The sequence below is a fragment of the Fukomys damarensis genome, unplaced genomic scaffold (assembly GCF_012274545.1).
Source record: "Fukomys damarensis isolate Sample0158 unplaced genomic scaffold, DMR_v1.0_HiC HiC_scaffold_17, whole genome shotgun sequence".
NCBI lineage: Eukaryota > Metazoa > Chordata > Mammalia > Rodentia > Bathyergidae > Fukomys > Fukomys damarensis.
In genome coordinates this window covers 77,622,694-77,649,036 of record NW_022900929.1, presented here as the reverse complement: position 1 = coordinate 77,649,036, position 26,343 = coordinate 77,622,694, and the positions used below count along the sequence as shown (strand labels likewise).

The window sequence follows — 26,343 nt, the reverse complement described above, 5'->3', positions numbered from 1 at the left end:
GAGCTACCGCGTTCGGGTGAGTCCGGAGCGGGCCAGAGGGGAGCGTGCGGGGCGTCCTTTCTGCAGCCAGCGATGCTTGGGGACAGGGGCCTGGGCTGCCATGCGGGGGTGACTTGGACGGGGCGGCAGAATCCGACGTCCTGTCCCCTGGGGCCTGGCACTGGCCCGGAGTGGGCGTCTCTCGTGTGCTTGGCCACCGAGCCCGGGTCAGTCAGGCCGGCTGCTGTGTCTCCGGTGAATACAGCAGACTCCCGTGCTACAGGAGCAGGGGCGGGAAAGAGACTTCCTCTTGTCTTAATGCTTCGAACCGAGCGAGCATTTCACACTTCTCAGCACAGGGCTCTAAGTTCCTTCCAGGAGCGGTCTCAGTCTTCCGTGTGCGTGCGTATTTACTCCTTTGTTTTCTACACCGCAGCAAGCAGGCCTTGGCCACCGCTCCCTGCAACATACAGGTCCTCAGAGGCCTCGCGCCCCGCCCAGCCCAAGGCCCCTGCCCTTGTAGAGCGGACCTCAGCAAAGGCAGGTGGAGTGCTGGTAGGAGAACAGTGCTTGGCAGTTGAGGTTTGTTGGGGTTCAGGAGAGGGGAGGGCAGCGGTGATCTGGAGCAGAAGGTGCAGGGAGTAGAAACTAGGAACTTTGGGTCTGGGTGGCAGAAAGAGGAGGGGATTCCCGGGCAGGAGTAGGGGCTGAGTTAAGGTGGCTCAGGAAGGGAGGACAGGGTTCTCCAGGGCCCCATGCAGAGGCTGAGACCTCTGGGGGTGCCCGAGAGCCTGCCCGGGCCTGCAGCCGACCATACCCGAAGGAAGTCATTCAGAAAAGCTCAATGTGTTGGCTGATTTGACCTGGCAGGGAAAACTGAGAGATCCAGGGGCCGGAGAGAAAGCTGCAGGCTGTTCCTGTTGGAGGTTGTGGGTGAGGACAGATGGAAGGCTGCGAAGAGTGCAGAGTAACTTCTAGATTTCAGGCTTGGAAAGATGGGAGTGACACCAGGGAATGACGAAGCCCGTGTTGGATAATGAAGCCGTGCGTTGGACGTGTGTCTGTGTGCGAAGGCGGAGGGGCAGGAGGCCTGCTCAGGCGGGCAGCTCAGCTGCAGCCCACAGTGGGAAGCAGATGCCACAGGAAGTGCCCCTCGGGTGCAGAGCTGGCTCTCTCCGAGGCCTAGTGGGGGTGGAGGGGCGCTCCAGTGGCCCCTGGGCTCTTCTCACCGTCCAGCTGCAGGGGGCCCAGGCCCTCGTGGGAAACACGTGACTTCTATTCTCCATCTCCCCGGCCTCCCCTCTGTACCTCAGCGCCTCCCCACAGCCAAACTCCTGTACCCTGCTCAGCCAGGGAGGAAATCCCCCTGACTCCGCTCCCCCGGAAGTGTCCTCGCTGGCATGTTGGGCTTCTCATGAGGACACGGGCTGGCCTTTGGTGACGAAGGCAACTGAGGTGTGACCCAGCAGCCGGGGACGTGCGGCTGAAACACCTCTCCACAAGTCCAGCTTCGTGGAAGAGCTCACTTCCTCAATGACAGCAGACTCCTAAGTGACGGTGCGAGGGGTCGCAGCTGTCAGGGTGTCCTATGCAGTGTGTCATTCTGTGAGGCTGCACGTGTGGGTGGGTGCAGGGGCAGAGCCAGAGCCCGGTCTCCTGTTGCCCCTTTGGTGCTCTTCGTCTCGGCTCCTGTCCTGGCCTGCACTCTGTCCCTCACCGATCTTTTGAGATGTGAACCAACTTTTAAGAAATAAGATGCAAACTGTTAATGGACAGGAAGGAAGTACCGCACCAACTGCTTGCATCTGTGGGAAAAGCACACAGGAAGATTTCATCAGCGCTTGCTCCGCAGGGAGGACGACTCAGATCCCAGAGAGCAGAGCGGTCGTCTTCATGGTGGACAGACTTTGCAGGCACAAGTGGCCCCTGTTCCTCCTGGCCCACATCTGGGGACTGGTCCCCTCCCTGCGCGGCGTGGATTGTTCTGTTCCGAACACTAGGCGTGGGTGAATAAACCGGACCAGGGCTGACCCTGTCCCAGTGCGGGGCTCCCTCCTGGCGAGTGGAAGGAACGCACCGGTACGCTCTTTCCCGTGGTGCCGGGTGCCCTGGACACAGCTAAAGCCCCGTGAGCAGCGGCCCGGGGAGACCGATGGCTCTACTCCCGGGGACCCATTGACACCGGCACAGCGGCTCCTCGTTTTGTTGGGTTACATCTTTTCTCTGCAAGCTGGATTCTGGGGTTAGGTAGCCTTTCTAAAAGTGGCTCTCCTTTTGGCCTTGTGATGTGGGACCCATGACACTGTTGAGAGCACTGCACAAATCTTAGCACTTACGTTTGGGGAGCTTTCACTGAAGCTCAGGGTTTGAGCCCCCTGAGGGTCTGTCGGGAAGGTGACCCAGAAAACCATTCTCTCAGAGATGCCAAGCCAGGCATGGGATGGCGGTCCTGGTCCGGGAAAGTAGAGAGGTGGTGAAGTCCACTAAACGGTACCAGATGGTGATTTTCATTTCCACCTGGGGACTGTGTGGTGTGTTCTAAAAATATGGTAAATGTTGAAAGTTTGACAAAATGGGTTACAGTAACAGACACATGACTATGAACCCCTTTCAAAATCCCCCCTGTTGCTTAAAACACACTCATCCCAGGGTCCTTGCCACTCTCTGGAGTGCTCTGGAGTTCTCTTTCCTGAGGGTCTGTAGTTGTGCTGCTGTAGTTGCCTTAATGTCCTGATCGATTCAAAACATTTTCCTTTCATGCTCGTCTTGACCCCCCAGGGAAGAGCCGGAAGTTGCACGGCTCCCGGAGAATGAGGTGCATGAGGAGAGAGTGATGTTCCGTGCCCGCCTTCCGGTCGGATGGCGTTGGCAGCAGCAGTCACTGTATCTTTGATCACGGCTCATAAGGACAGGAAGGAGGATTTCCAGGCCCTTACCAGTTGCACTGTGAAGGCAGGAAGGACCTTGTAAGGCACCTGGGGGGGGATGGCATGTGGGAGGCGCGGGAGGAGCAGTCGGGGTGTGCAGTAGATCCAAGTGGGGTCCCGGGGCGGACATAGGAGGGAGGCCGAGGCTCCAAGCTCACCGTCCTGTTCTCCACAGAGACGTGCAGAGATAAGAGGCGCTTCCCGCACGGCCTGCTGGGTCTGCTGTCCACAGAGGACGCCTGGGGATGCGGGGCTCCCCCTGGATGTGCACACAGTGAAGCCGGCCAGGCTGGTGGTGTGGCTCAGACGTCTGTAGCCAGGGGCAGTGGCTTTCGGCTTCTTTTCTAAGTTATGGCCAATTGAGAGGGAAGCGTGTGTGTGTGTGTGTGTGTGTGTGTGTGTGTGTGTGTGTGCGGTGGGGGTTCTTTCAGATAAACCTGACAACCTGGCTTGACAGTGTTAGAGTTTCCTTCTCCATTTCCTTCCGGGAGAGCCCGTGAATGGGTTTTGCCAGAGTTTAGGGAAACCCGAGGTCTGAAACAGGTCTGATGTTCTTTGCTCTCCATCTCTGTCTCTCTCTCTGTCTTCTGTCTCTGCGTCGCTGTTTCTCGCTGTTTTCCTAGACGGGGTCTGGCCATGATGTCAGGCTGGCCTTGAACTCGCGGCGACCCTCCTGCCCTGTACATCACCACACCTGTCATTCTCTTCCAACTTTTATTCCCGGGGATGCGAGAGCCAAAGAAAGGCTCTTACAGAACAGCGACTTCAAACCCTTCATGTTGCAGTTGAGGAATCCGGGGCTCTGAGAAGTGGGGTAACTGTTCCTGAACCCCACAGTGGTAGCACTGTGTCTCCTACCCCATCTTGCTCGGCTTTCCTCGTTGTCCGCACTCAGTGTGCTGGTCCAGGGGTCTCTGGTTAAAAAGCTGTGTGTGCACTTTTGAAACATCAAAACGAAAACTTCCTACTAGTAGGAAAACTGCCTTGAGATAGTTCAGGGAAGGTAAGAGTGGAAGAGCAGCAAGGAGCCTGCAGCCGTCTGCTTTCCATTGCTATCACAAAATACTGGATGCTGAGTAAAACGCTGGTGCCTCGGTTCAATAACTTATTTCTTTCCGTGATTCCGGTGCAGACCAAGGTGGACGAGAACCGGATCTAAGTCAGTGGTTAGGTTCAACAGCGACCTGATGGGGAAATTCGGTTCAGCTCTTGTCCAGTTTAGTTTGGGACCAAAATCAAGGAAAGAATTAAGTCCCTCAACTGAGGCGAGAGGAGTTTGTTTGGCTCACCAGTGTGGAGGCCGGAGTCCCAGCCCTGGAAGCCCCTGGGTGGATCCTGGTGGACGGGGCCTTGCAGAGAGCGCGAGGCCACAGGGAGAGACGGGATAGGGGACGCTCCTGAGGGGCCCACGGTACTGCACTGAGCCCTCCCCGTGACCTGTCACTCCTACCGACACCCCAGCTTCACCGCTGGAGGCCCTGTGGGTGGTGCGGTTGTGAGCTGGGCCTGGCCTGTGCAGTGGGCATGGGCTGAACCCACCCGGGTTCACTCATCTTCGGGGCCCTGGGGGGGCCGTTTCCCCGCTGTGGCTCCTTCTCACCCCAACTTCTGATTGTTCTAAGGCCGTGCCAGCCCAGTCCTCCACACGACTATCCTGTCCCCATTTGACCTTGTGACCCTCAGCTCAGGGGGCCCAGCTGCTCCCTGCACCCCAGCTGCTTTGTCTGTGCAGACACTGGACTTTTGTCCTTTATGCAAAGGGACAGAGAGTCCAGGCTGGGTGACACCCAGGAGGGGACCTCCCCATCCTGAACAGCGTTGCCAAGTCATGTGGATGGATGGGGCTAGTGCAGGCTGTCTGTCATGTGTGGGCTGAAAGTGAGTGTCACCGTCAGCTCTTTGGAACCATGACATTTCCCGGAGAAATTGTGCTAGATTCAGGTTAGGGTGCGGCCTTGTCCTGGCCCCGGTCCTCTCCGGCAGCGCTGGCCTCCACAGCCCGCAGCATTTCTGACTGAGCCGGGTTTCCGGGACCACACAGGGGAGCTGCAGTGCTCCCTGGAAACAAGGGGGGCACAGTTGGGTCCAGTGCAGGAGGCGGGGTGGCATCCGCAGCCCGCGTGGGGTGTGGTGAGGGCACCGGGTGGTCCAGAGGAGCCTCCTGGAGTCCTTGAGGGGTCCCCAAAGGCCAGGTGGAAGCTTCCCGTCAGGGAATGGGCCGGCACAGGTGGGGACACCGCAAGAGAAAGGCCTGATTTCCCTGCGCTCCTGGTCCTGCAGAGCCTGCGGCGGATGCCTAGCTGCAGCCAGGCCAGCATGGTCCTCCCTCCCCTCAGGAGGCCTCCGGCTCAGCAGAGGGCACGGTGAGGAGTGCCTGTGTCGGGACCCAGGTCCAGAAGCACCCGAGAAGAGCTCCACGGGAGGACACAGGGAGAAGGGGTAGAACGCGAGCCGCGGCGAGGCTTGAAGGTGTCCGCCCAGGGTGGGGTGGGGAGATACCAGCCGGAGGGCTGGCTGCAAGCAGAGGCAGTGCGGAGCGGCCCTGAGGGACGGAGAGGTCCCCTCAGACAGCCGGACAGCAGGCCCGGAGCTGGAGGCGGTGACCGGCAGGCAGCTGTGGTGGGGAGGAACGTGGGCCGCACCGACCGAGCCCGGGACCCACCGTCTCCACGTGGCAGTGGAGGTTTCTGAGAATAACAAAGGTGGAGTGTTTCTTAATATCCTCTAGGAGAAAAGCTCTTCTGTGATACAGCCAAGACTGGCTGTGGAAGGAAAATACAAACGCTACGTGTATGCATAACCGGGCATGAAATGGGCGCCTATAAATGTGCTCCCACATTGCTGCCCGGCAGAATCCACTGCAAGGTCAGAGGTGGAGCCAGACTGGTGGCCAGTGGTGGATCTCTGAGGAGAAAGCTGGATTTAGAAGCTCACCCGGCCTTTCCCATTTGGAAGAAAGCCAGAAACTCAGTGAGTCAGGAATTCCGTCCGTGCTTAATGTTTTAACCACTGAAGCCTAAGGGAAAATGTGTCTTTTTATTCCTCTTAATAGTAACCTGCGAAAGCTCTGTGCATCTCCACAGTGTTCTGTACACTCTGACCACGTCTGAATAGTGACTGCTGAACAAGATGTAACTTGTTCTCAATAGTCTCTGTCATTGGAGAAAATACACACCTTTCTCAGGTGTGGTGACTTTTAACCATTAGATAGATATACGATCTAGCAAAAGCAACTGGGTGTGCACTCAGGAGGCTGAGGCAGGAGGATTGCCGTGAGGTCCAGGCCAGCCTGGGCTACCTACTGAGGTCAAGGCCAACCTGAACTATATAGTGAGACTCTGGCTGAAAAAACAAAATCCAGGCCAACCAACCGACAAGCCAGTTTTCGGCTTTACATATCTATTTGCCAAAAACCAAAATACTGTGCCTGACAAAATGGATATGGTTTAGCTCTTGTTTATTCTGTCCTCTTAGGATCTCAAAGGCTTCTAGTCTCCTGCTAAAAATGAGGCTGTTTTGTCATTTTTTTTTCTTTAAATGGAAGCATCGGGTCGAGAGTAAGGGAGGACAAACAGAACTTTCTCTTCTTTTTCTCTTCATTTTCTTTTCTTTCCTTTTTAAAAATAGTGGTACTGAGGATTGAACCCAGGGCTATATCCCAAACCCCTTTTTAATTGTTTTATTAAGAAGCATGGTCTTGCTAAGTTGTTAAGTTGCCTAGCTTGGGCTCAAACTTCAGAATCCTCCTGCCTCAGCCTCCCAGAGTGCTGGGTTTATACACAATGCACCACTGTGCTGGTCCTTTTCTAGGTCTTTTTGTCCACACTCATTTTTTTCACTGTTGCATTCTCTGAAATGTCAAAGACAATACAAGCCAATTTGGGGGAAAATTCAAACAGTATGGAAGGTAGAAAGTGAAACATCTCTTCTCGGGGGATCCACACCATTAGCAGTGCGTTTGTGTTTTCACATCTGCCTTTGCACACACATCCCTGTGGGTCGGTGAGGGCCACCCGGTGTTGCTGTTCTTCACTCTGAGTTTTCTCGCGGGTGGATCAGGCCGTGAACACCCGCAGCACTTGGGCAGCAAGGAGCCCAGGGAGCCGGCACATGTGGGGGACAGAGGCCCATCTGACCGGTGCCTCTCTCCTTTCTGACATGGCCTTCAGGACATGTGTTCTGACCCAATGAGGAGACTGGGAAGGAATTTTTGATCTGCAAATAAAACATCTCAAAAGTACACGACGCTGGAGCTAATGCCTGGTGAGAATGCTCCAGGGCCCCAGCCCCCTGGCACGGCACCGTGGGGAGCTCACAGGAGCGCCCGTCCCCGATCACCTGGCGCTGGACTCTGCCCAGCCCCTCCAGCCGTTGCAGAGGTGAGGTTTGGAGATACGTCCGCCCGCGTGGAAGCGAGGGAGCCGTCACCTCGAAAACAAAGAGAGCCTGTTCCAACACCCAGTCTTACGTCACTTATCTCTTATGCAAACGACAAGAAGTTGCAAAGTTTTGGGAAGAAATAGTAAAAGGCTGAGACTTCAAGTGTCCTGCCGCCGGGCCCCGTCTGGGGACAGGGACGTTTTGGGGAGGAAACGTTCAGAACAGACCATTCTGTGAGCAAAACAGAGGATAAGGGAGCGGGATGAGGAGCCGCATTCTGGGAATGTCCACGTGCAGGGGAGAGGGGCACTGGGCCAGAGCGTGTCACACGTTTCCAGACCTCCCTCGGAAAACGGAAGCGTCCTCCTGCCTACGGAGGGGGGAGGGACAGGACAGCAGGAGCAGTGCAGGTGCCTGCTCCTCCCTGTAGAGCTGCTCGGTCTCTACACACACTCAGGAACCTCTGTGGGGAAAGCTGATGTGCTTCTTTCTCGTCACAGGTAGTGGATGCTGATCGAAAACATGTTTTTCTACATCTATGGTCTATGTCTTTATAACAGTCTTCTCAAGATGTAATTTCCCTACCATAAAATTTACCCTTTAGTATACAATCGAGCAGTTTATTTATCTATTTGTTTTTTTTATTTGTTTGTTTTTTTTGAGGCAGGGTTTCACTACGTAGCCTGGCTGCCCTCAACCTTCTGGGGATCCTCCCGCCTCAGCCTCCCAAGTGCTGGGATTTCAGGTGTGCTCCACTGTGCCTTGCACTTGGTGGTTTTATTGTATTCACAAAGTGGTGCACGCAGCACCATTGTCTGCTTTGGAGGCCGGGTCCGCCCTCTGGCAGGCTGTTGCCACCCCTACCCCTTTCCGGCTTGGTGTTCTCTGCGTGGCTTTGCCTGAGTGTCTGTGCCGGCTCCTTTCACCTCCACTGTGTGTGTGGACTGAGTCGTTCTGTCCACCCACCGCGGAGCAGAGGGCGTGGAACCCTGGCGTGTGAGGAGTCTGTCCGAGAGCTGCTGTGATTTCTACCCTGCTTTCCTCTGGCAGGAAGGGGCGGCGAAGGAGCCTGGACTTTCTTCCATCTGCAGGCGCTTGAATTAGGTCTCAAGCAAGTGCACACAACTGCAGCCCAAAGAGTGCTGTTGAGCGCTTCTGCCTGGAGAAAGAGGTCCCTGTGCGGGTGCAGTGGGGTGTGCGGCCCTCCCGGGCCCAGGCTTCTGTTGGCCTGGCCCTTGGCAATGGCTTGGTTCTCTTGCTTACTCTGGGGAGCACAAGCAGCATGGTCGTTACCCAGGCATCTGGCAGCAGGAAGTGGGGAAGGGGAAGCAGGAACCGGAAGCAGGAACAGGAAGTAGGAGGGGGAAGCGGGGACCAGAGGCAGGAAGCAGGAGCGGGAAGCGGGAAGCCGGAAGGGCTCCCTGCCTGGCTGCCTGGGCTCCCACAGGGCCGTCCCAGTTGATGTCCTCTTCAGTCTTGTGGTGCTCCTGGCATCAAAGGTGGCCGGAAATGGTGTTTTTTCAGTGGGGCATTTCAGAGAATCTATAAACAGGCAGGGAAGCCCCAGCCTCTAGCTTTGTCCCCTCGGAGCTCCTGGGTTAGGACGGCCAGGGGTAAAGGCGAGTCACCAGGCGGGCTGGACACGGCACACAGGGCCACAGCCGTCCCTGGGCCTCTGCGCACTTGCAGGCGGACAGTGTTGAAAATGATGAGTGAAGAAGACGCACCAATGGCCCTGGCATACGAACCTCAACGCCATCAAGGAGGAGAGTGCAAAGCAGAGCCCTGCGAGACACACCCGCGCCTGTAGGGCAGCCAGGACAGAGAGGCAGCAGTTTAGCTGGAGTGTGGAGAGGGAGGGTGACTTGGCACAAGCACAACGGAGAGCGGGGTAGAGGTTCTTCCAAAATTAGAGCAAGTCAGCCTAAGGATGGCGCACATTTGTAACTTCAGCTTCTTTGGAGGCTGAGGCCGAAGGACCACAAGTTCAAGACCAGCCTGGGCAACTTCAGGGGACCCTGCCTCAGGAGATAGAGTGACGAGAGGCATTCATTGGTGGGGACTTGCCTAAATGGGCAAGGCCCTGGCTCAGTCCTCTGTACCAAAACAAACAAAAACTGGGCTGCTATACACCCTAGTAGTCTTTCTTCCGGATAACCCAAAGGAAATGAAATTGGCCTCTCGGCGGTACCTGCAGCCCTGTGCTCACTGCAGCATTATCCGAGGAGCCAGAACACAGGCACAGCTGAAGAGTTCACGGGTGGACAGATGGATGGAGAGGGTGTGCGTGGAACATCGCTCAGTCCTTGCAGTGTCATGGGAGGCCCGCGCCGCCTCCCAGGATGCCCTCGCTCTGCTCACCTCACTGTTCCGCACGCCAGCCTGCTTGGTCTGTTCCTTCCTTAAACTCCCACCCGTCCTCAACTTCTCTTTCCTCTTTTGCTAAAGTCTTGAATTCAAAACACCAAAACCAAGGCGCCGTGCTCCCTGGCTGGCTTCCTCACTCAGATGGAGTTCTTTCCCACCTGGCAGCTGCTTTTACTCCTCAACTCCCGTGAGCCAGCGGTTCGAGCCAGCAGTTACCAGGTGCCAGTGGATCTTTTCCAGGCCTCTGCTAGCAGCCTCCGCCTAAGAGGCTTGGGTCTCTGTGACGCCTACCGTTCTGTGCCCCTCTGTCTTCCACAACTGTACTTCATTTCTGGCTTTTGTGACTTCTGTGGACTCTTCTTTGTCTACTCTTTAAATGCTGAGTGATACCGCTTGACCTTTTGTCTATGGCCCCCAGAGGAGTTGGAACGGACCATCTCAGGGCCCCTTAAGCTTGGCTGTGTTATCTGGAGTTAGAATTCATGGGGCGAAGGAGGGTCTTTGGCCCCCATGGCCTCCAGATCACACACCGGGCAGGTAGAGTCCTAGAGGGCTGGGATGGTTGAATTTTCCACAGTACTGAACTTCTACAAGGACATCATGTTTGATTTGACCCAGCCAATGTTTTGGCTTTTTTCAAGAAAGCTTACTTAAATGGCAGCCACAGTTTTCATGTGTAACTTAATTATATATATATGGCTAGTCAAGATTTCAGATTGCTTGCTGAAAGCGGGGTTCAATTTGGTAACCAGGGGCAGCAGTGAAATTCAAGGGGTTTCGAATCTCTAAAGGGGGTAGGGTGCAGACACTTCTGAGTATCGGAAAGGGGGGAGTTTGGCGGGGCTGCTGACACCTGTCCTCTTTGTGGAAGTATTTGCTGGCGCCCCCTTTGGGGGTGAACAACTTCCTGCAGTGTTTAATATGATCAACTCTTCCAGGTTCAAGGAACCCAAGGCGGAGTCGGACTTGTGCGAGTGGGGGCAGTGGGATACTTCTTTAATCTTTGAGGCCTTCAGAATGGAGAAGCAGGGTCACAGCAAACAAAAGACATCCCGTTTTAAGTGGATCCCGGGTTCTCAGGAGAGACCTTACTGCCTCCGTTAACGTTGGATTCCGTCCCCAGCTTTACTGATAGGAAGACAAAACGTAATCATCCCGGTCATTCGCGAGGTCATGGGAGCGATTCACTAAGCTGCGGCAACGCTTGGGCCACAGCAAGAAGCGAATGGCGGTCACAGCGCACAGGAGGGCGGACACAGGGAGCCACTGCGACGGTGGCCGGGCTCCGGCTCTCTCTCGGGCACGGTGAGAGCACCCTCAGCAGCATCACTGCCCCGTCTCTCTGCTGCCCCAGGTGCTGCCCTGTGCTCCTCTGCCCGGGAGCCTTGGACTAACTGATGGCCCCAGAGGCAGCCTCGGAGCTGCCCTATCTGTTCAGCAAGGGTGCTGGCTTTCTGCCAAAACTTTCAGAGCACAGCACATCCATCCAGCAAGTCGCTCCTGGGAAGCAGATTAACTTGTGAGTCACTGCTTTTCTGTCTCATTCATGATTCATGACCGGAGCTATATTTTTAGCTTGTGTTTATTTGGGTCTGGGAAGCGGGATGGGGGAAGTACCGCTCAGAAACTCAAGGAAAAATGAGGAGAAATTGGTGTAGACCTTCTGAAAGGGAACAGCAACGCTCAACAACTGGGCCACACACACCGAGAGGTCCGACAGGAGATCTTATTCAAGGGGTGGGAGTAGAGGGAGAGAGCAGAGACGAGCAGAGAGAGAGAGAGAGAGAGAGAGCAGAGAGAGAGACAGACAGAGAAAGAGAGGAGGAGGAAAAAGAGAAGAACAAAGAAAGGAAGGTCCTTTTATCAGTTTTGGGCTGGGCTATTGATTATTCATGCCGAGTGGGCTACCTTTAACCCATCACGGGCCAGGTTGCCCTGTATGGGTCCAGCCCTGCAGAAACAGGTTTCAACTTCTCTGTCTTGCTGTGGCCTTGGGGAGAGGGAAACTAAAGATAAGAGCATGAGGTCATTTTAGGAGCCAAGAAGCACCAGGAGAATGCAGCCTGTGATGGCGGCGTCACAGTATACTTTAACATGATCAATTCCAAACACCTTCAGCTCGGGTTGCCTGGCATTTGGCTCTGACCCTCGGACCCTCAGCGGGCGTCGACTGAGGGCCTGCCGTGTGCCACGTGGTGTGCTGGGCTCTGGGAACGTGAAGGTGGATGGGGCTGGCTTGCGGCCTCCATGGACTGTGTGGGCAGAGTGGTGGGGCCGTTAAAGCGGTTCCCTGCTGATGCTCTGGCTGCATCTCTGGGCGTCAGGCCCATGGGTGCCCTGGGCTGTGGGGAGCAGCCTTGTTTTCGCCTGCTTGTGTGAGCCATAACCATTGCTAGGAGTCGGTCTTCCGGCCTCTCCGGGCCTGCCCGTTCCTGACAGAGCTTTCCTGATTTCAAGGCCCGCCTGGGCCCTGCTGCCGCCCCACGGCCCCTGGGCGTCCCTTCTATCCAGTGGTTCTTGGTCAAGGTCCCCTCTCCTGAGCTTATGCATCAGCTCCCCAAACGAAGGCGGGAGAAACCGACCGAAGCTGCACAGTAATCCATTAAGCCATCGCCTCTGTCTCAGCCAAGGAGTTGGAGGCTCGAAGAGTGAGTTATTCACCTGAGCTTCAAGTGTGAGATTCAAACCCAGCCCCACCTGACCGTCTGAGGACACCCTCCTGACTCTGCTGTCTCCTCCGCCCCTGTCATAGTCACCGCTTGAGTCGGGACAGACAGGCCAGGCCCCACATGTCCACGGCACGGTGCCGTGGGCTCTGCTTTGTCACTGTTGCTCAGCAGCTTCCTGATGGCCAGAGGGAGGCATGGACGCTGAGGACCAGGTGTGGAGCCTCCGCCAGGTCCAGGGGCCTGAGGGCTGGGTGTGCAGGAAGTGCGAGGAGTGGCCCGGTGGCTCCCACATGCACCAGAGGAGGGATGGAGGGAGTAGAAAATAAGCGTGGACGAGAGCAAAGGGTCCAGAGGAAGGAGCGCTCCGGGACCAGAGCCTGGCCTTCCTGGCCCTCACGCTGGCTCCCCAGCCCTCAGGATCTCCGGATCAGGGCTCAGTGATTCCTGCTGTTTCCATTCTACCCACCGGAGGGTGGTGATGGGCAAGTGGAGGAGAGGCACAGCACGGGGTGTTTCATCCAGAAATCTGCAGGACCCGGAAGTCATGTAGAACACCTCCCGGGACTCTGCCCAGTGCGGTCCGTGGACACTTCGAAGCGAAGTCTTCCGCCTGAGTCCTGGACCCTGGGACCCGCGGTCCGCGATGCCTGCTGAGAACTGCATCGCCTCGTTCTGTGGACGCAGGGCTCGGGTCTCCCCTGTATGATGACTTTCTGAGCGGGAGGCGGCAGGGACGAGAGCAGCCGGAACATTCATCATCTGAGTTCTCCACGCCCAGCCTTGCAGCTCTTCAGATTCTGCGCCTGTGAAGGGATCGTCCGCCTCTTCGGATCCTGGCCCCCGTCACAGTGAAGATCAAATGAGGATCGACAGTGCCCATGATGGCGTTCGGTGAGGAAGAGCCAGTGTGGGGCCCAAGGGCAGCCCAGCCCAGAACGCCTGGCTGCGGTGGCCTCCGGGAGGACTTCGGTAGGCAGGGATGGACTGGGTCGGGTCAGCTCAGCGCTGTCCCACCGTGGCGGGGCTTTGTCCATGGGCGTGGGCCTCTTGGCACGAGACCCTGTGCCGCCTGGAGGTGCAGATGGCTGCATACTTTCCTCGCCCCCAGGGTCCGGCACCTTTCTCGGATGAATCACAAGGTTTCCACTCGCCATTTGCCAGTGAGAGGCCCCCAAGTGCTCGAGACTGACGTGGTCCCTGTGACTCTAGCTGTTATCTGTGGAGCCCAAGGCTGCCCACTGTCTCCTTAGTCCGCTCTGCACCCTGTGGGAGGCCACACTGAGGGTGTCCCCAGCTGTGGCTTCCTGGGAGGTAGCAAGTGAAGTCCTGCGGACTGTCCCTCCACCGTGGGACTGGCGGGGTGCGGGGTCTGGTGCCAGCCTTGGCCTGGGCCAGAGCCCTGGAGAGAGCCTATCGCCCACCCGCCTGCCCGCCCACCTGGGTTTCCATTGGATGCGTGTTGCTCTGAAAGGGAAAGCATTTCTATTCCCTTCTCACGAGACCCATATTCCAACTCTAACCCGACTCCAGGATGCTTTGGTGGAGAGGCCCAGGGTTCCTGTAACCGTGACAAAGAGTCCCTTTAAGAATTAGGAGCTTGTTACGGCAGGCGGCCCAGTTACAGCTCAGGCTATTTTGAGACTTCCTGAACACCATTCTTGGCAGATTCATTCCGATAAATCATTTACTGCACTGTAAGAGGTGCCAGGCGTCCGGGTGACTAAGACACAACCCCCTGCCTTGTGAGGCCCGTGGCCTGGTGTCGGAACAAACAAGCTCGGCACCGCCGATGACTTCCATCCCAGGGAGTTGGCGCCTGGACAAAACACATCTTTCTCTCTCATCCGATTCTTCTCCCCTCCCTCCATCTCTCGGTCCCCTTGCCTTTTGCAAAAGATTGCTCTGTCCCTTTCTATTTCTATATTTATATTTTGGGTTTCTCATATAAGAGAAATCGCGTGATATTTAAAGTGTGCCTGATTTATTTCACTTAACATTGTGATCCCAGTGTACGTCCATCTTCCTACAAATGACTCAAAATTATCCTTCGTGGCACAGTAGTGCTCCGTTGTGTATGAATACCACATTTTTTAAATCCCCTCATCTGTGGATGCAACATAGGCCGCTTCCAAGATTCAGCTATTATGAGTTATGCTGCTACACGTTTCTTTATAATGTGATGGAAACATAGTCATGCGTGTATCATTGTAATGTGGTGTCTTTTAACTCTTTCAGGAAGATGCCTAGATGGGGAATAGCTGGGTCAAATGGAAACCATTTTCTGTGATTACAGATTTGTCTATTCTGCCTGTTTTATGTAGATGAAATAATACAATATGTGGTCTTCTGCAACTGCCTTCTGTCACTCAGATTAATATTCTCGAAGTTCCTTTATGCTGTAGCACATATCAGTACCTACTTCATTTCTTTTTGTTGCCAAGTCCTGTTCCATTGGGTGCTTATCGCGCCAGGTGATGGCCATCTGGCCTGCTTCCTCTGTTTGTTTTTTCCTTTTTCCTTTTTTTTCTGCTGGTCCATTTTAGGTATACAGTACTGCCTTCTCCACTTTTTGAATATTATGAATAATGCTGCTTTGAATATGGCAATACAGGTTCTTGGGTGGGTGCATACTTTTCATTTTCTTGGATATGTATCTAGGGGTGGTATTTCTGGGTCATATGGTAAATTATGTTCCACTTCTGGAAGAACTGCCCTGCTGCTTTCCCTGGAGGTCGCACCATGTTCCACTCTTGTAAGCAATGTATGGGCCTTCCAATGTGTCCTATTTTGCTTTTGCGGAGGGTGTGAAGTGGTATCTCATTGTTCCTTTGATTTGCATTTCTCTAATGCTGATTGATCTTGGGCATCTTTTCATGTGCTAATGGGCCATTCATATATCTTCTTTGTAGGACTGTTCCTTTGCCCATTTTAAATTGAGTTATTTGTCTTTTTCTTCTTTTTTTTTTTTTTGGTACTGGGGATGGAACTCCCAGCCCTTGACCTTGCAAGGCAGGCGGCAGAACCACGGAGCCAAAGCCCCAGCCTTGTCTTTTTATTCTTGAGTTGCAAGTGTTCTTTCTACATATTAGACGTAAGTCTCTTATTAGATATATCACTCGGAAATATTTTCTCTAACACTGTGAGTGACTGGTCTTTTCATTTTAGTGTATTCCTTGAAAGACAGAAGTATTTAGTTTTTTTGAAGTCGGTATATCTGTTTTTCTTTCGGTTGCTTGTGTTTTTGGTCCCACATCTAAGAAACCACTACATAACCCCAGGGCCTTATGATATGTGCCTGCTTTAAGAGTTTATAGTTTTATATGAGTTTATATATAATAGTTGTATAAACTCATAAACTTATATTTAGGTCTTGCTATGATCTTGAGTTTTCTTTTGCTTACAACAGAGAGGTTCAACTCCACGCTTATGTTTATAAATATCCAGGTGCCCCAGCTCCGTTTGTTGAAGAGACTGTCTTTGCTTTCCTTTGAATTGTTTTGGCATCAGAATGAGCTTTATTTCTGGAGCTTCGAGTCTGTTCCACTGATCCATGTGTCACTCTGTCTCCACTGTGTGGCCGGGTGGTAAGTTTGGGAATTGAGGCACATGAGTGCCCCAACTTTATTTCCACCCCCCCAAGATTGTGATGTCTGTTCTAGGCGCCTTGAATTTCCACATGATTTTTTTAGGATCAGTTTATCAGTTTCTGCAAGGAAGCCATCTGGGATTTTGATACTATTTGTCCTGAGTCTCTAGTCCAGTTCCTTAATATGTCAACAAGATTGAGTTGTCTGATCTACAGACATGGGATGTTTTTTCCATTTGTTCACCTTTTAAATTTCCTTCAGTAGTATTTGTAGTTCTCAAAGTAGGTTTTGCATTTATTTTGTTAGAGTTATGCTTTGGCATTTTATTCTTTTTCATTTTATTGTAAATGAAATTGTTTGCTTAATTTTATTTTTATATTGTTCGTTATGACTTGAAAACTTCAAAAATTAGGAAAATTCATAAATAATGTCCAATTTCTGATTTCTGCTGGAAAAAAAAAAAAATCAGGAAATCTGGTTTCCCAAACGACAGCGTGAGATGGGAATGAGCAGTTTGGGCCTCACCCTTTCGAGGACAGGGGGGCTTCAGGTTTCCCAGTCTAGCTACTGTCTCTGTCTGACTTAGTTCACTGATGAGCACCTTCATTACTGAACAAGGAGGGTTTTTGTTTTTTATTTTTGCTTTTATGATTGTTCTTTTGGGAAATCTACATTAGGTGAGGATCGATTTGAAAGAGAGGCTAATGTTATCTGAACCCATAATATGATTATTTCTGCATGCGCACCCTTTCTTTTCTCAAAAGTCACCTCAAGCCATATCTCATTTAGTGTTGTAAGGGTGCTGTTGTGGGAGGCCTCACGCGGAGGATGCGGTGACCACGACAGATGCCATCCCTGCTTTAGAAGGGAGATGCACGGACAAGAAGTGTCAGCTGGGAAATTAAAGTTTTAACAAAACATTTGTGGGAATCCACACAGCGTGTGGGGCGGGGCCAGAGAAGTGAGCAGTCAGACCTGAGGGTAGGGAAGGAGAGGAGGGAGGCTTCGTGGCGTGGCCTTGGCCTTTGCTGAGAAAGAGGTGCGGCTGTGGGCTGGATGGACAGGGCTGAGAACGCTACTTCAAGGGGCAGGGGCGGAGGAAAGGGCAGTCTTGGATCAGAGCACAAGTGTGGTAGCAGAGGGTGAAGAGTTAAGCAGGGGCTGGCAGGAGTCCCTGCCCGGTGGTGCTAGGAGTGCTGGATCTTTTGTTGGACACTGATATTCTACACCTTCGAGCTTATTAAAATGGGGTTTCCCAAACTTACTGAAGAATCTCAGCACCAGAGATCTGCTTTTAAATTTTGCCTTGTACATTTCTCAGGTGATTCTGAAGTTCTCAAAAGTTCTGCCTTAAGCGTGGGGAGCCTGTGAGGGTTTTTAGTGTGAGTGGGAAATGGGGTGGGATAGGGTGGAGTAAGAGCACGACAGATATGCTGTTCTGTAACAGGCTGGCTGCACTGGGAAGGACAGAGCCAGACGGGGGGACACCAGAGACCTTATTTTAGCAAGGGCTGCGTACCAGATAGAGTAAAGAATGCACTGGGCAGTCCCTGGCATTTCCGCCTCCTGGGCCTTCGGGAGTGAGGCAGCGTGTGGTGTGTCTGCTTGCGTTCACAGGAGGCCCCTCCGCTCCGGGCAGTGAAGATCAAAGTCTCGTTGGGGGAATAGGGTTGGGAGCTGGGTGGGGGTACACAAAGGTCTAACCCTGTGTCTGCTTGTCCAGTGGACATAGCTGAATTTATACACACTGTGCATGATTCGATCTGCATCCACTGTATGGGGGGGGGAGGAGAGAGAGACTGTGCTGAAATTAGATGCTATAAGTGGGGCAGGAAGTGGGATTGAGGGCAGAGACAGAGGAGAGATGAGACTGCATGGGGCGAGTGAACGGATGAGCTTAGCTCCTGATTGGACGAGACCAGAAAGCAAGCACCGAGCGCGCTTTTCTGGTTGAACTATGTGCATAGCGATACTGTTGGTTGAGACTAGAAATGCAGCTGCAGAATTAGTTTAGATGGACTGAATTGGAGAGGCGAGCCTTGTGGGCCTTTGGTTCCCTGCAACAGCCAAGGTGTAAAAACATCCACGCTAAGGGCTGATTTCGTGGGCTGGAGTTGAATGTGGGAAATCATACTTTTCTTCTTCTTTTTTAAGCTTCCTTCGTGATTCTAACATGGAGCCAGTGTCAAGAGTCACCGCCATAGGGTGGGAAGAGAAGTCACCACTGTTTAAAGAAAAGTCCCAGATATGCGGGGTGGGGTGGGGGCAGGCACCAGCTGAGGACTCAGAGGAGGACTGGTCAGAGGGAAGATGATAGACAAACTGCAGAAGCCAAAGGAGGAGAGATGCTCAGAGGAGAACCAAAGGGGTAGCTATAGAGCCAGGCTTCACTGGGACGAGCAGGGAGGAAGTGGTTGGTTCGCTGAGCTCAGCACCTTCCCAGGTGTGTGGAGGCTGAGTTAGTTGACGCAGGAGTAGAAAGTGAAAAGGGTGAGGCAGGTGTCCCGAGGCTATGAAGGAAAAATCCTTCCACCCCCTGCCTCAACTGCAACCCGGAAAGTTGTTGGAAGACAGCAGGAAATTCCTGCAGTGCCTTTTGGGCACCTTGGCGGGCTCCACAGCAGTTTCGAACATGCATCACCTGCACTTTGGGGCGTCCCTGTGTCCCACTTGACTGGGTACGATCCTCCAGTGTCTGTCGCATTGTTCTTGCTTTAAACTTGTCCTGAAACATCTCTTTCTATGGGAGAAACATCTGCCCCACTTCGAGCACAGGAGCCGAGTGTTCTAGGAGAGGGAAGGTGCTATCAGCCCCGGGCACTCGGCCCAAGTGTAAAGGAAGTAAGAAGCGGCCTCTCTTCCTGTTCCAGAGGCAGCCACGGTTAACTTTCTTACAGGTCCTGCACACAGCCTTTCTGAGGATACAGGGATGCACCTTTTGTCCGTAGGTGGTGTACTGGAAGTTATTCGGTAACAGGGTCAGGGTGACAGTGCCCACAGGCAGCTGGGGTGCCTTTTCTCTGAAAGCGGCAGCCGTGTCTTCATGGGAACTGAACATAATGCTTGTGAGGTGAGCTGGCCGTCCACCACTCCCCAGAGGAACTGAAGCTCCGATGACAAAATGATCTCCTGGCCCGGGGAATGTGGGGTGGTGGCTGGGAGTCGGGTCACCTCTGCCAGGTCCCTGATGGGAAGCCCCGCCCCCCCCCCCGTCCTCCTCTAAATAAAGGTCTCCAGTGTCTTCCCCTCACCACAGGGCGGGAATTGGGGAACCCGCTGTCCCCAGAATAGCTCGGATTTCTGTCTCCTGTCAGTATCGTGGCCCCTGCCTCCCCAGGGTGTGACATCCAGGAAGGATGCAGAGCTAGACACCCCCCCCACTCTCATTTTGTCCTACAGGGTCCCGGCGGGGGGCTGCAGACTCTAGAATAAACCCTAATTCAGACTCAGTGAATAGATGCAGCGGAGTCAGGCCCATCCCTTTAATCAGCTTTCATCTCCTCTTCTACTGAATGGAGTTTAGAGCAATGAATCGCCTGGTGAAAGCAGATAGGTCCTCTCTTTCCCTGGCTGCTCTATCTTCTGGGCCCAGCTTCCTTATGAACAGAGACCTTGTTTTATGCTGACCTGAGTTTAATAAAAGGTGGGCTGTTCTGGCTGTAGTTTATATCAAATGAACGGCGCCCTCCTCCCCGGGGCCTCTGCTGACGTGGACAGATCTCTTCTCAGCCCTGCCCTCCCCACTCCTCGCGGCAGTGGCTCCTGAGGAAAGGCGCTGTGTACTCAGGGGAAGGCCAGCTCCCCTCCTGGCTCTGGATAATTATGGCTCCGGTTGCCAGGGAACCGTCCCATGGCCAGGTCTCAGCCAACTCAGACCTTGCATTGGGCGACAGAGGGTGGCTGGAGGAGTCACCCGTGTTGCTGCTGCTGCTGACAGACAACTGTGACAAGACAGGTTGACCAGCAGGGAAGGGGGCCCCAGGGTGCAGCCTGGAGCCAGCAGTTAGTGCTGTGAAGCCTTGGGGGACCCTCTCACCTGCACCCCCAAAGCTCTGAAAACCCCATTGTCACTGAAAACCAAAGGCCTCCACTGGTGATCCATCTCCTCCCTGTGCTGAGAGCTGTTCCCACACTGACACTGCCCCTCACATGGGTCGTGGAGCTCGCCAGCCTTGGGGTGCCTTTGTCCCAGCTGGCTCCCTTGTCTCTCTGTCCCCCAGCTCTTCAGGAGGCAGCACACCCTCCTTTCCTTCGGAAGTCCCCACCGTCCAATGGACTGTCCGGGGCCGGCTCTGACCCCAGCCCTACGCTGCCGAGAAATCGGGAAGTGGGCACCTTGTTTCCCGCTTCCCACTTCACTGCCCAGCCCTCCGTCTAGGTTCTTTGTCACCGGGCTCCCCAGGAGGGAGCAGCAGATGCAGCAATACGGAGTGAACTGCTGAGAAACACCGCCAGAGGTAGTGTTACAGTCTAGACCTCAAGTGTCCCAGTCCCGGGTGTGGAAGGTGACTGGGGCACCATGCTCCATCAGTGGACACATCCGTGGACGAACTCAGTAGTCCCTGTCCTGTTAGGAAGCAGGTCCTGGCTGGAGGTGGTCACTGGGGCGCGACCTGGAAGGGTGTACTTTTGTTCCCAGCTCTTCCCTTCTCTCTGCTTCCTGGCTGCTATAACATGAGCCACGTTCCTCCATCGCACCCTTCTACCATGTTATTTCCTCTTGGAGCCAACTGACCGTGGTCTGAATCCTCTCAAACTGTGAGCTGAAATAAAACTCTCTTCCTTTAAGTTGCAGGCGTTGGGTGCTGCGTCCTAGCCAGGACATCCTGGCCTGTGGTGCTCGAGTCTCTGCTCCAGACTGTGGTGCTCCTGCTTTATTTGTCCCCCAGGGTGAAGACGCTGCTCGAAGCTTCAGTTCCCTCTGCCTCTTTTCCCCATGCTGCTCATTTTAAAGGCTTGGTAAAGGTGGGCGCTACATGCTGTCCCCATTCTTTCAGCCAGCGTTTATTGAATACAAGCAGGTGCCAGGTGCTGGGGGTATGGTGGTGGTCATGGCCTTTCTCTTTGGGTGCTCATAATCGAGGGAATAGCAAGCGAGTCCGAAAGTCAACCTGGTACTCTCGTGACATGGCGACAAATGGGGGCTGTGATAAAGGTGGTTGAAGGGACTTTTGAGCAGTGTCATTTAGGTTGGAACCTGAAGGGTGAAGAAGGATCAGAACTGCAGAGCAGAGAGAAGCAGAGAGGATGGCAGGTGCCTTGTGTTGGGAAGAGCTGCAGCTTCCTGTATCTCCTGGATTTTCAGTATTTTGACAGAGTCGTCCTTACCCGGTCTGGTTTCTTGGTTCGATTCCTCTGACTTTCTGTTATTTTCTGGTCCTCGCTGTAGCTCCCACCTCAGCAGGGAGCCAGGTTAAGGTCTGCAGTAGAAGTGGGGACTGAAGGGCCGGAGGAGCTGCAGATCTGAGGACCCCTCAGAGTCAGCTCTCTTTCTGACTCTTCTTGAAACGGGCTTTCTAGCACACACCCAAATCTGGCTTCTTTCTCCAAATAAGCCTTATGGTTTACTCTAAAGAACTCCGTAGACATCACTTACTTCCATGTGGTTCCCGGGCACTGGGAAGTACAGGCTGATGGGGATGGAACCGAGATCCCGTCTGTTTCTTGGGTCAATCCCGGAGGCCTCAAGAGAGGTGTGGCTAATGGGGGCCTGGCTGACAGTGTCCAGCTGGCAAGCTGTTCCCGATGTCCGGAGCGCGGAGTCTATCGGCTGTAGGTCCTTGCATAACCCTGGGACTTAAAGACAATGCCCCGAGCTGTTTTGAGGAAGCTAAGTCTACAGCAACTGCTGAGAAATTTCACAGGAAGTGTCTGGGGAGATCCCTGAGTCCCGCTCCTGCCATCTGTCCACGGAGCTTGACCATTTCAAGTGGAGGGAGGCTGGGAGCTTCCAAAGGAAAGCGAAACAGGAAGCCGGTCATCTGCACGGAGCCCTGGGCTGTCCCCAGCCCAGCTGGCTTGCTGTGGCTCCTGACGCAGCCCTGCTGGAAGGGTTCTCTCCCACCACAGCCTGGCCGTCTCACCGAAGCCTCTGCCTACATCTGTGCATCTCTGGGGCCCAGAATGTAGTTTCCAGCCGCTGCAAGCCCATTACTTCCTGGCCACCCACAAGCGCGGCTCCAGGGCTCCCAGGCTGATTCCTTCTCCCCTTCCTGACTCCCCGCCGCTCCCTCTGCTCTTGGCTGGGTGGCTGTGACTCTGCCTGACTCATCCATCTCGCTGTAGATCAGGAGCACACAGAGCCCTGGAGCACTTGTTTCCCTGGTGTCACTCTGGTCTCCCCTTTCCTCCTGTCACTGCTTCCTCCCCTAACTTCTTCCCTTGCTCCCTTCAGCCTCCTGAAGTGCACGGGTGTCAGGGATCACAGCACCTGCCGTGGCTCCCAGATGCTGTACCATGCAGACACTGCCTTTGCAGTTTGTAAGCCTCAGTTCCTCTTCCGACGCTGTGTTCGAGCTAAACCTACAGTGCCGGGAGAGGGACAGGACTCACTCTTCCCTTACTGAACTGCCTTACTAGTTCAGAGATCTTGTACAACGTGGTAAAATCTTACGGTACCAAATGTCATGTTGTGTGCATTTATAGGCTTTTACAGCTTCTTAGAAGATGGGACAATCCTGTATTTGTCTTACATTTGTTTTTCTTTCCTCTAATAATTTGGACTCCTTTACATACATACACATGCATGTATAGGATAAAGTAGCTCTCACAACAGTGCCAACTGTTGTTTTACCAATGACAAAACCCTGTTGCAGAACAGGTGAACATCCGGCTGAGGTCCCACAGGAAACAAAGGGCAGAGCCAGGATACAAATCCACAGTCTGGCCCTAGAGCCCTGGCTCCGAACCGCAGGGCCTCCCTTCATCCCTGTTCGCATTTGGCTGTGTCGTGCATTTCTAATGCTATAGCTTGGCTTTAGCTGCTGTCTCACAGCTGACCTGAGGCGTAAGGCATGTGCCTGTTAACAGTCCCAAATACCAATGGTTGGTTTGGAGAGTGCAAATGTAACTTGATAGCAAGAGCTGATTTAAGTTGTTTCCCAGGAAGTTCCCGTGTAGCACAGCGAAAGCTTGGCGGCCTTTTAATCCCACTTGTTCTTTTTTCTTCTTATTCTAGTACATGGGCTGCATTGAAGTGCTGCAATCAATGAGGTCCCTGGATTTTGGAATGCGGACCCAAGTTACAAGGTAAGAGGACAAAAACTGGAGAGACTTTAAGGACTGTAGCTTCAAGTCCTGGTAGTTTGTCCTGCAGGGATTTCACACAAGTCCGGAAAGTCATGATGGGGCTTTAGTCATTCTGCTGGAAGGCAGCGTCTGCCTCAGGGACCTTGCATGTGTGACTTTATCTCATCATGGGAAAATCTCCCAAGTGTGTGGCAGAGCACTGTGTTCTGTATAATAAGATGATTCAGTCCACAGAGGTAGCTGGTTTCCCAGGTACATGAGTATAAAATGATGCCTAGATACAGGCGTTATAGAACCTCAGACCCATCAAAGAGGTAGTTGGAAACCACAGCAGGCAAGATATTTGAACATTGAAAGCCCAGGCCATCTCTGTTCATGCCGCCCCTGCCCTGAGAACTGGCCTGGGTTTCCCTCCTACCTGTATATGGAGCTGGAGGAAAAGTTGAAAGAAGGGGAGCTTTACCTGCCAGGGCGCCCTGGGTAGCTTGGAGAAAGAAGTCAGAATCCTTGTGAGTCAGAGCTCGGGCAGAAGGCAGCAGGGCTCGGGTGGTGCATCAGAGCTAGGATGGAGGAGTGTGGAGCAGAGGCTGGGAACGCGGGCGGGGAGGGGCTGGACTGGCAAATATTCAGAGAGAAGGCAGCGTCGGGGTGTGCGGTGCGGGTGTCTCAGGCGCGCCTCAGGGTCCCTCCGTGCTCACAGGGTAGGGGAGGGTACTGCACCCTCACACTCAGACCGTGGGCTCCCAGGCCCCGGGAAAGCACTTGTGTCGCAGAAGAGCCTCACCCGTCACGCTGGAGGAGGCGCGTAGCGTGCAGTAGGGCAGGGAGGACGCTAGAGGTCCCGCACTGAAGTTTAAGAAGTTCAGCTTGATCTCAGAAATTTCTGAACCGATTTGGACCAGGACTTTTTTCCCCCATATAACCGAAATGGACAACCCACACACCCCTGAGTTCCCTGTTACACACTTGAAGACGTACTGATTTGGACTCTGCCTGGTGGTGTCTTCAGGTCTCTTTCCAACTCCCCCCTCCAGTCCTCCCGAGTCAGACATGTGAACTCTAATCCCATTGTTTGGATTCGCTTGGTTCCTGCCTTAGTCCCTGGAATAGGAAAGAGGCTTGGTGCATATTTACTAATAAGTGCACAGTGCTGTACGTCCAGTATTTGGAGACGCTACAACATGTCTTATCCTCTTTAGATTCCCTTCCCCATTCTTGGGCCTTTCAGTTATCCTCATGGTTTCTAGTCTACGCACCCTGTCAGCCCTATTTTGAAGACCTTCTAGACTTTATTTCATTTTGATCATCCTTACTCTAAGAAAACCCTTCCTATAATCCAGAGCACCATATAGCCAGGAGGAAGACCTGATATCCCAGGTGTTTGGGACAGGGGCACAGGACAAAGCAGTGCCCTCTGTCCTAACCTGAATGCTATGGCCTGAATGTGTACCCCCATTCATATACGGACACTTAACCTTCCATGTGGTAGTATTTAGAGTTGAGCCATCATGAATGAGATGAGTGCCTGTATTAGCCACTTTCCCAATGCTGGGACAAAATACCCAATACCTGCACCTTAAAGGAGTGGTTTCCTGGTCTCGGAGGACTCAGTCCAAGGCTATCTGGCTCCAAGGCAGAAACAGCATGTGGAAGGGCCTGGGTGGAGGACAGCTGCTCCAACCACGGCAGGTGGGAAGCAGAGAGAAGAAGGAGCCCTGTGAACCAATTCGTCAATCAGCCCCACCTCCTATCCACACCTTCAGCTAAGAACTCACCCATGGTCCGTCCAGAACAGCACTCCTATTTTCCAGTCACCTTCCACAAGCCTCACCTCCGAACACATGAGACTGTCGTGGGCCATTATGGATCTAAACCGTGACAGGGTCCTTACAGAAGAACCGTGAGGAGGCTGTGGCCCTCTTCTTCACGTGAGGCTATGCAGAAGCTCTGTCTATGAACCACAAGACTTTGCCACACACAGAATCTGCTGGTGTCTTGATCTGGTTACTTCCCAGCTTCCAGAACTATATAAAAAATTTCTATTATTTATAAATTACCCAGTCCGACATGTTTTATTATAGCCCCAGGGACAGAGGGAGACACTGAGGTGACTTATTTATTTGTTTATTCACCCATTAATTCGTTGACTCATCCTTTTTCACTCAAGTATTTGTAGTGTGCCCGTTAAGTACCTGGAAATGTTCAAGAACGAGGGATCCAGCACGAATAGAGCAAAGTGTCTGTTCTGCTGGCACTTGCGTCCTCCTGGGTGTGCAGCCTGTGGTGTGAAAATGTGTGCACCACACACTCGCGGGCAGAAGGCTCTGCTATCACCATGGCAACGGTACAGAGTGGGGGCCAGACGTGTAGGCAGAGAGCGTTTAGATTTTGTTTTATTTCCTATCATAAAAATGCTACGTGTTTATTCAGAACATTTGGAAACACAGGAAAGTATGAAGGAGCATATCACTCATGGTCCCACTGAGAGAGAGAGAGAGAGAGAATGTCTGCTAACGTTAGTCTGTGTTTTGGAAAATCTTCGCAGTATTTTCTTCTGTACATGAGCTTACAGTGGTTTTTACAGAAAAGAGAAATAATATTGTCTGCAATTTCTCCCATCCTGAGAATTTTCTTATTGCTCCCATTTTTCGTTTCCGTTAAGTTTATCGGTACAGTTGAAGCAAACAATACAGTCACATTTGTCATTGGGATCTTGTACCTTTACATTATATGTCTTAGTTCTTATTTTTTCCCCATACCCCTGCCCTCCCTTCTCCCCCTTCACCCTTCCCTATTTACAAAGACTTTGTCCCATTTTTTATTGTGGTTAAGTACAAAGAACAAAATTTACCATTTTAGCCATTTTTAAGCCTGCAGTTCCGTGGCATGAAGTGTGTTTGTATTGTCACACAAGCTCCACCACTGTTCAGCTTCAGAGTTTTTCATTTTCCCAAGCTGAAATCCCATGCCCATTGAACACTGCTACTCCATACTCTGTTTCCCTGTCCACCACAGCCTCTGACAATCACCATTTCTGCTCTTTATCTCTATGGTTTCAACTACTCCAAGTTCTTTACATAAATGGAACCAGACATATATATTTGCCCTTTCCTGTTTGGCCTATTTCACTGTACTGGTGATTACAGTACCTAAGGTTGCTTCAGGCTGTAGCACGTGTTGGAATAC

General features: G+C 53.1%; 1 protein-coding gene across 4 annotated transcripts in view; it reads left to right on the top strand.

Annotated features, from left to right (window-relative positions):
* Positions 1 to 6: 6 nt before the first annotated feature.
* The window catches only part of Shc4 (SHC adaptor protein 4), a 117,024-nt gene continuing 90,687 nt past the window's right edge, over positions 7 to 26,343 (top strand). The window contains exons 1-2 of one of the 4 annotated variants that reach the window (XM_033765217.1): positions 7 to 16; positions 23,087 to 23,157. In XM_033765217.1, coding sequence (XP_033621108.1) covers positions 23,090 to 23,157 — 68 coding nt within the window. In that variant the 5' untranslated portion in view covers positions 7 to 16; positions 23,087 to 23,089. Of the gene's footprint in view, positions 17 to 4,817; positions 5,877 to 11,081; positions 11,173 to 23,086; positions 23,158 to 26,343 lie in introns of those variants that run through there. The other 3 variants (XM_033765215.1, XM_033765218.1, XM_033765216.1) reach the window with 3 other exon arrangements.